At 45.7% G+C, this 9,292-nt stretch overlaps 1 protein-coding gene across 1 annotated transcript; it reads right to left on the reverse strand.

Annotated features, from left to right (window-relative positions):
* Nucleotides 1-373: 373 nt before the first annotated feature.
* On the reverse strand, nt 374-8,259 carry serpinc1 (serpin peptidase inhibitor, clade C (antithrombin), member 1). Its single transcript, XM_041935813.1, has 8 exons — nt 8,077-8,259; nt 6,751-7,114; nt 6,342-6,557; nt 6,046-6,183; nt 4,705-4,920; nt 2,287-2,461; nt 1,559-1,623; nt 374-1,114 (listed from the first exon to the last, which is right to left on the reverse strand). The coding sequence occupies exons 2-8, from the start codon at nt 7,111-7,113 to the stop codon at nt 938-940; spliced, it is 1,350 nt and encodes a 449-aa protein (XP_041791747.1). The 5' UTR covers nt 7,114; nt 8,077-8,259; the 3' UTR covers nt 374-937.
* Between the last annotated feature and the right edge of the window lie 1,033 nt (nt 8,260-9,292).

A 9,292-nucleotide genomic window follows, 5' to 3' on the forward strand; every position in this document is an offset into this window, starting at 1 on the left:
GCTAAACAGTTCATATGCTGCGGTTAGCTAACAGCGGCTCAACAGTTCATATGCTGCAGTTAGCTAACAGCAGATCAACAGTTCATATGCTGTCGTTAGCTAACAGCGGATCAACAGTTAATATACTGTCGTTAGCTAACAGCGGATCAACGATTAACATGCTGTTGTTAGCTAACAGCAGATCAACGGTTAATATGCCGTCGTTAGCTAACAGCGGATCAACAGTTAATATACTGTTAGCTAACAGTGGATCAACAGTTAAAATACTGTCGTTAGCTGACAGCGGATCAACAGTTAATATACTGTTAGCTAACAGTGGATCAACAGTTAAAATACTGTCGTTAGCTTACAGCGGATCAACGATTAACATGCTGTTGTTAGCTAACAGCAGATCAACGGTTAAAATACTGTCGCTAGCTAACAGCGGATCAACGATTAACATGCTGTTGTTAGCCAACATCGGATCAACAGTTAATATACTGACATTAGCCAACACCAGATCAACGGTTAGCTGGTGTTAGCTAACAGCAGATCAACAGCTGATGGCCTGTGGTTGTCTGTCCTCATGTATAAATGCAAATTTGACCAAAGATGATGTTTATCTGCTAAATTAATTGAACTGTAGACGTGAAATGTAGACACTCATTAATGACGTCTCTGGATAGTTGTTCGTAAGCTCAGTGGTGGATGCTAACGATATCATTAGCATCCAGGAGCCACAGATGCCTCCATCTCCAGCAGAACTGAACTTTGAAGGGTTTTATGCTGTAAATTAAACTGTTGGCTCCATCTGCAGAGTGTGGAGGCATACCAGAAGAAAAAGGGCCTACTGAGTGTTTTTATGTCATAAAAGTCTTCTGGGTCGTTCAAAAGAAAAAGTTTTGGTTTATTTTCTAGCATTTTGCTGATTTTTAACTGATATGAAAGCAGTCAGTTCCTATTGGCTGCAGGGGTTCGCCACTCGAGCGGTGAACAGCAGCGCGTTGATGGTCGACTCTCTGATTAGCAGCAGGAACGGTCTGTCGGCCAGGAAAACCTCCCTGTTTAAGTTGATGGAGCGTCCGATCGCCACCACGGCGGTGGCGGCCGCCGCCTCGCTGCCCTCCTCGTTCACCTGCAGACCACAGAACAGGTGCATTCAGGATCCTGACATCCAGTCTCCTGTGATCCTGGATTACCGAGGACGCTAACATCAGGTCCTCTGTGCTTACTGAGAAATTATACAGACTTTTTACAGAAACAAATAGCGCAGATTTCTAAATTTATTCCAGTATTTGTGGTCAAATTTAGACGTAAGAATCATTTCAATTTAATTTGGCTTTTAGGTCAACAAAAACATTTTGGAGAGATTTTTATTCAAATATGTTAAAACAGCAGGTGAAACCTTCAACATGGGAAATAAAACTACAAAAAACTAAAGTACATCACGTGTACGGCTGCTGGAAATCAGCATCAATGAAAAGAGTGAAGGAGTCTGACTGACTGCAGCAGAACAGAAATATAATGTACAACATCCTTCAACACTTTACAGCCAATCAGTGAGCAGCATGTGACTGACCTCCAGGAAGGCTTTATGGAAGGCATCCGAGATGTGGAGACCATCGCTGCCGTCCTCCAGCATCCCTGAAACACACACAGACTTTATTTATCACTGAGACACTGAAGATTTCAGCTCATGAAACTCGATCAGAGGAACTGAAATGTGAAGGTTCAAACACCATCAGATCTGTTCTGAGCAGGTGAACCAGGATCAGACTCCACCAGTCACAGAGTATCAGTCGTGATGCTCAAGAATATATGAAGCCGATCTATGTTTGGGGTCCTTGAACTCCTGCAGTTCAACATCACCTGTCACCTCATACAGGTGTCAAACAAATAAAATCCCCTCTGCTCTTTGCTGTGACGTCATGAGATGTCCCAGATTCTGCATCGGTTGTCTTCCAGCAGACCAAACGGGACACATTTCAGTTCCACAATGCCCCGCCTCTACTTTAGTTTCCAAACATCCCACGCTAATCTGAGCTACTGAACGTCCCACGCCTTCTGATAATACGAACCACCTAGTTGAATTCCACATCACCTGGACGATCTGTACCCAACAACACACAGTCCCCTGATCTGCATCCTGGACCGAGATCATGAGTCCCTCAGGTAAACACTGATGATCTCGAGATCGCAGAGTTTTAATTCAGTGATTTCAAACTGCGTACAAAGATCTCATGTGGACAGCTGATAAACCTTCTGGGTCATTATCTAACGTCTGATCCTCCAGGTGTGTCCCCTCACCTGGAAGACTGGCCTTCTCCGAGCTGAACAGGTCGGTCAGTCCCATGGCCTGCAGCTTCTCCTTCAGGCTGAAACTGTCCTCCACCCTGAAGCGAGGGATGTGGACGGAGACGGTGGTTTCCTTCATTTCATCCAGCCAGCCAGTCAGTTTCCTCAGGTCCAGACTCTCCTCCACCTGCACACACACACAGGATAAATCACCAGGATGTAGGGGTGCACGGACAGGAAATTATGACGTCATTGTGATAAGTCGGATATCGTGACGAACAGCCCCGATAACGTATATATTTTTGTCAGCACGGCAGTGCCTCGCTCCCACAGTAGCTGCGTTTCCATTGTCCCTAGAAATGCACAAATCCTAAATATCTCAATAAAAAAACGGTAATGGAAACACCTAAATTTTGAAAATCCTCTCAAATATCGCAAAAACATTTTGACGCTCTCATGAGGTGGTTTTTCAGACGTGTCGATATTTAGGTGTATCGTAAAAGTGTAATGGAAACCCCCCGTTTCGGGCCGGCCGCATGCAGTCAGATATAACGTTGTCTATTTTGTCGTGTATTTTGTGTTGAATTATAATTGTTTAATTATTGTTTTCTGGATCTCAATAAGTAGCAGACAAAAACGCTCCAGCTGTTCCAGCTGTCATGCTGATCAGCTGATCTGTTAAAGACAATCTGACAGCTGTGATCTCGTCCTGTGTCACTTTGTTAAATCTAATCTTTCCGTTTTCATTAATCGTGAGATGAACTTGTGATGAGTGTGTGCACCTCAGCTATGAGGGAGACACGCGTGCACGCCATTAACTTTAATATTTACACATAACTGCTGATAGAAAATATGTTCAAAGGACACTTCAGTAATTCACAGTCCTGTATTCTGCTGCTGCTCCGCCGACGCGAGCTGACGCTGTGAGAGCGAGCCGACGCCGTCGGAGGAGCCTCGCGTAATAACAATTTTTTAATTATAGGGCTTTGTGTTAAGTTTTACCGACGCACAGCACGCACACACATCTCGCGGGACGTCTGAGAACTTACGAGAATTTCGGCTGGTTCGCAAAACACTGTTCAATGGAAACACCTGCAAGTCGCATTCGAACTTTGCCGAAATTTCAGAAATATCGCTTTTATTTTGCGAACAACTGTAATGGAAACGCAGCTTATGAGACCCGAATGGCCTGCAGTGAATGCTGCGTTCATGTGACGTTGGCATAATCAGAAAAACTCTTTCTCACTGGGAAAAATCAAGAACACCCCCTCATGCCAGAAAACAACTCGATAACTCGGTGATAATTTTGCTAGTTACTGACTTGTATTAATATTCGCAGTATTTTTACACATGTTACACATGAGGAATAGAAACATGAACTTAAAAAGGCCGAAAGAACGACTACCGAATGAGGGAATGTACATTACACCTTGAATGCAGCATGCGGCACAGCGTGCTCATGAAAACAGAGTTCAGACTTCTTCAAAGTTTCTGAAGGAGACAGTTCGCTGGTTATTCGTAACAAATGTTCCGAGTGAGTTCCACGAGGAGCGAGAAATGGCACGAGCTTTAATACCTGATCAGTCACCTGAAACCACCGCTTTGACGGAGTTTGGAAAGCGTATGAGGACGGCCGGCCTGCTAAAGACGCTAACGTTAGCAAGCTAGCTGCAAAGAAGCCACCGGGACTGACACACGTCGGCGAGGCTTTCGAAAAGTCCAAGAAATTTGCCAAAGATGACCCACGAGCTGAGGTTATTGAAGATTTAATCATGGACGTGATGGTGCTTGACTTACTATGGACTGCCCTTCTTCAGTTTGTTTAATAGAAACGTTTGAATCAAACTCGTGTCAGTGCATCATTTTCTCTGTATATTTATTTTCTGTAAACTTCTGGGATGCACTTTTTCAGTTTTTAATCCTGATTCATGTATTTGTATCAGTTCAAGGGGCCTTTATGTTTTCTATCAGTCAGTAATGCACCTTATTTAAACTGATGTGAGATATTAAACAGGTTTGTTTGATAGCGTTAAGAACATGTTTGAGAGGCTTGTCAAGAGTTTTTCATTGGAAAAATAAATATCTCTTCATTTAAAGAGTCAAAACTGTTTTTGGTTTTGTTCGTGGTATTGATGTCATGATGTTAGGTGTATGTGTGTGTTATCGGCCTTTAGGAGCTGAAAGTTATCGGTTATGGGTTTAAAAAACAGTTATGCATCAGGATGTTGTTTGTTCATATTGTGGCTGTCATGAACTCTGCAGCCTGTAGGGGGCACTAGCAGTTGTAGCCTGGTTTAACAGCCTCATGGATTAAATGACAACATGAGTACGTGCAGAGATGACATGAAAGGTAAAAACAAAGGAAGCACCTTTAAAGGTGAGCAGGACGGAGAACATGGGGTCTCAAATGAGAAGAGAAAGCAGGATTACCTTACTGAGCGTGCTGTCTCTGCTCGGCAGGATGATCACCATGGTGATGTCATCTCCACGGTACGGCATCTCCAGCAGCTGCACCTGGTCGTCCGGGAAGTACCTGTACCTGAACCTGGTCTCCTGGTACATCATGTTGACGGAGCACGTGCGGTCACCGACGTGGAAGTCTGAGACGTACACGTTGTCTTTGTCGAACTTGTTCTTCCACTGACCCTGAGAGACCAAATGAGGGAACGTCAGCGCTCGACTGCAGCTCCTGAACTCCTGCAGATAAACTTAGGCTCGTATAAACGAGCAGCGCCGAGACGAGCAGTGTCTCCTTCTACGCAGACAATCTCCTGCTTTATATCGCAGATCCTTTGGACCTGCGTTCTGGACATTTTAGGCTATAAATCAAAGCTGCTTCCAGTAAAAGCTTTTGCCAGAGACTCTTTTCAAACTTTAGCACCGCAGTAAACCGATATACTTTAATTTTGAGTCAGTGTTTCACTATCACATCAACTTTTTGAAACAAAGGTGACTAATCTTCTAACATCACCTCCCCACTTTGAACACGGTGGTAATCCCCGAGGAGGGAGAGAGGAAAACTTCATTCAGGTGAGATGATAGCTCAGACGTTCATGTTCCCCTCAGGATGAACCTCTGACTGTTCATCTGGTGCCTTCAGCAGGTCAACATGTCAGTGTGTTCAACACGTTGGTTCAAGTGCCTGCAGACCTGATGACACTGCCGTCAGGCTCAGCTGCACATTGTACTGAGTGCTGATTAGCTAATGTTAGCATGCTAACACACTAACCATACTGAACCCCAGGATGTGTGGACAGATGCTGAATCATCAAAATCAAACTTCAGGATTAGAACAGAAATCAACTGAAACTGTAGAAACTGTGAAACATTAGCGTGTTAGCATGTTGATGTTAGCATTTAGCTCAAAGCCCTACTGTTTCAAAGTACAGCCTCACAGAGCTGCTAGCATGGCTGCAGCCTTTTAGTCCTGTTATATGATGCTAACTGTCCTGATTCCAGTTCTGATTAACAAACGTGTAAAATAACCCGAACGAGAATCTAAAGACCAACAGGCAGAAGGTCACCACACCTCAGACACGGCAGGGTTTTATCTCCAACTGAACCAGACCGAAACAGACTCAGTCCGCTTCGCTCGTCTATCAACAAATCCAGTCGACTCATTGTTAGACAGGTTTTAAAACTCTGCCACAGTCACAGACACTCTGTCAGAGCTCCAGCGGGATCGTTAAAAGGACCTCTGAAACACAAACACCAGCCTCCGTTACTGCAGGTCTGACAGGAGGAGCGTGTGCGAGGTACCACATCAGGTACCTTGAAGTAGATGGTGTTAACGAGGACGAGGATCGTGTTGGAATCCAGCACCCCCGGTGGCAGCGTGTCCTGGATCAGATTCTCCGTCTTGTTGGAGATCCAGTTGTTGATGGTGAGCCTGGCCTTCTCCGGGTTCTCCTGCAGAACAGAACCTGGGTTCTTAGTCTGGTCAGATACCTGAGGCTGATCTGATCGGTTTAATGATTGAATGATTGAATCTTGAATCTTGAATCTTGATTGTCATTGTATAAAAATGAACCCTGAGTGGTTCACATGATGAAGTGGACTCTGATCACCTTAAAGTTGAGTGGCAGCAGTTTGGCTCCGTAGACCGTCTCACTGATGTTCTGGTACGTCTCGTTGAAGATCAGAGATTTGTCTCCGAACAGTCGGTTAGCAGAGATCAGCTCGGTGGTCTCGTCCTTCTTCCTGTACAGACGACAGTTGAGTTTGGCGAAGAAGAAGTGGACCTGGTCCGACGTCTTCTCTTTGATGGTGTCGAACTCAAACACCTGCAGACAGAAACACACGGAGACTTGTTTTAAATCTCCATCAGCCGAAGAGGACGAGATCACAGAGTCTACTGTTTGTCAGAGCTGGAGGAAGAGTTCAGGTACTTTAATGAGTGACAGTACCTGAACGGCACACTGTGAAAGTACTGTTACACGTAAAGGTCCCGCATTCAAAACCTCACTGAAGTCTCACCTTCATGATCTGCTGCAGCGTCTGGTTGCAGGCTCCCAGCTTCGTCATAGCGAACGCCGTGGAGACACTGATGGGGGACATGAAGATGTTGGACTCGGGGGTCTTGCTCAGGGCCAGCTGTTTGTACAGCGACAGGGCAAAACGACTATTGGCCTTCGACAGCTCCCACACTCTGGGATTGGTGGACTCGGGGACCGGCTCTGGCTCTGGGGTCGGACCCTCGGGGCCTTCGGGATCGGGACTGCGGTAGATGCAACGCGGCTCCAGGGGAAGGTCTCTGGGTTTGGCGCTGCAGATGTCCGAACGGACGGAGGAGACGAGCGGCAGGGCCGCCAGGACCAACAGCCAATCAGCAGCCCTCATTCTGAACAGACAGCCAATCGGACGTCAGCGCTAACGTTATATTTCAGTGTTTAATGTCGTCATTCACAGAGAGCAGCAACATGTTTGTTCGTCCTGAAGCTGTTTCATCGTCTCACCACAACATCCAGGGAGGAAGTGACCTCACAAGATTTATTGATCAGTCTGAGATTTTTCACAAGATTCAGAGAGAAGTTTCAACATCTGAACCGGAAACATCAATAACCTCCCACACACACACACACAGACACAGACACACAGACACACACAGACAGACACAGACAGAGACACACACAGACAGAGACACACACACACACACACACACAGAGACACACACACACACAGACACACACACACAGAGACACACACACACAGAGACACACACACACACAGAGAGACACACACACACACACAGAGACACACACACACACACACACAGACACACACAGAGACACACACACACACACACACACACACACAGAGACACACACACACACACACACACACACACACACACACAGAGACACACACACACAGAGAGAGAGACACACACACACACACAGAGACACACACACACACACACACACACACAGAGACACACACACAGAGACAGACACACACACACACAGAGACAGACAGACAGGTTTTTTGAATAATACTTTTTAAAAACTAACAATAAAAAATAAACTGAGCTGCAGATTTTACACGTCAGCGTCTCTAAACATTCATAATTAACAAAAGGAAATTAATTTACTGTCACATCATTAAATCCAAATAAAATCAAATGTCTTTAATTTTCTTTTGTCTCTTCAAGCTCAGACTTCAGATGTTTGCGTCTCTGTGACAGAACGATCAGAGAAAAAACACACACACGAAGAAGGAAAACTGGTTTTCATGCAGATGAGCAGAGGAAAGAAACCCGCTGACACATTCAGCGTGGAGCAACATTAATTACCGAAATCTTACCTGAACAGGTAGAGAGTCGAGTGCAGTCTGACAGCCAGACGTCAGATGTGTGTAGTTTGAGCTGAACTCAGGTCAGTGTCCTGCAGAGCACTGAAACATCACATCAACCTTTGAGACATTGATCGTCTGTTAGTCAACAGCTCAGAGCTCCAGGAAACCTCGGCGTACACACCAGCCGCTGCTGCGACGAATCACCGACCAGTAACTGTGACGGCTGCAGGCGGACGACTGACCAGCAGGGGGCAGACGTCAAGGAGGAAGCCTGCACACAGCAGCACTCTGAGCTGTCAGCTGAGTGTGAGAGCAGAAACATTCGGTTACTGAGCGACACATGAAGCCACTTATTACAACACAGTGTTTGTGTCCTTTTTAAGTCATAACAGATCCTGATCAGTTTACAGACCTTTGAATGTTTGGCCTGATTAAACTCACAGGTTAACACACAGGTTCAAGTGGCTGTTCAGGTGAGTGTGCACACCTGTAACTAGTCTGATTGTAATTAGTGTCTGTGTATTAATCGTCAGTGAGCTTCTTCCTGCACATTTCATCCAGAGCTGCACTGACTTTACTGGATCCTGAGCTGTGAGGAAGCAACAGATCTGTCAGACCTGCGACACATCCAGCTGAACTTTAGAAACCAGGAACAGGACATACAGCGACATCAGGCGTGTTCAAACTTTGATAACCAATTGGAAAACGAGGGCACGGTCAGGTAGACCGCCAAACTGGTCGGGACACAAAGAAAAACCCACAAACAGCTTCAGCTGAAGTTTGGGCGGCTCTGTGAGAAAGTGGTGCAGCTGTTTGAAGATAAGAAGGAACTGAAACTGAAACGAGCTGCACGGTCGAGCTGTCGGAACGAAGACGCTCCTGCGCAGACGCCACAAAACAGCCTGCTTACGATGTGTGAAACAGCTCCGACACGAGCCCCAAAACTTCAGAGGCTACAGCAGGAACAAGGGAAGGTTCTGGAGGGACCGTCAGTCTGCAGACCTCAGGATCACTGAACCACTTTGAGATCTCAAACGTTCAGTTCACACCAGAGAAGACGAGAGTTTACAGGAGCAAAGAAGCAGAGAAAACTCCTGGGGGGGTCGACTTAGTATTTTCTGTCACGTTGGTTTAATGATTGGTCCGTTCTGCAGTGTCTTGTAGATTTGAATGTGTTTTAACTAATCGCTCATGTTTTCAGGGGAATATAAACTTCAGTGTTGTT

The sequence above is a fragment of the Chelmon rostratus genome, chromosome 4, assembly GCF_017976325.1.
Source record: "Chelmon rostratus isolate fCheRos1 chromosome 4, fCheRos1.pri, whole genome shotgun sequence".
Lineage (NCBI taxonomy): Eukaryota > Metazoa > Chordata > Actinopteri > Chaetodontiformes > Chaetodontidae > Chelmon > Chelmon rostratus.

Excerpts from the sequence above, each read along its gene's own strand:
- serpinc1 (XM_041935813.1), bottom strand. The coding sequence starts at position 7,113 with ATGAGGGCTGCTGATTGGCTGTTGGTCCTGGCGGCCCTGCCGCTCGTC. Across the intron at positions 6,184-6,341 it reads TGCTGCCACTCAACTTTAAG|GAGAACCCGGAGAAGGCCAG; the intron begins GTGATCAGAGTC and ends TCTGTTCTGCAG. Across the intron at positions 2,462-4,704 it reads GAGACAGCACGCTCAGTAAG|GTGGAGGAGAGTCTGGACCT; the intron begins GTAATCCTGCTT and ends GTGTGTGTGCAG.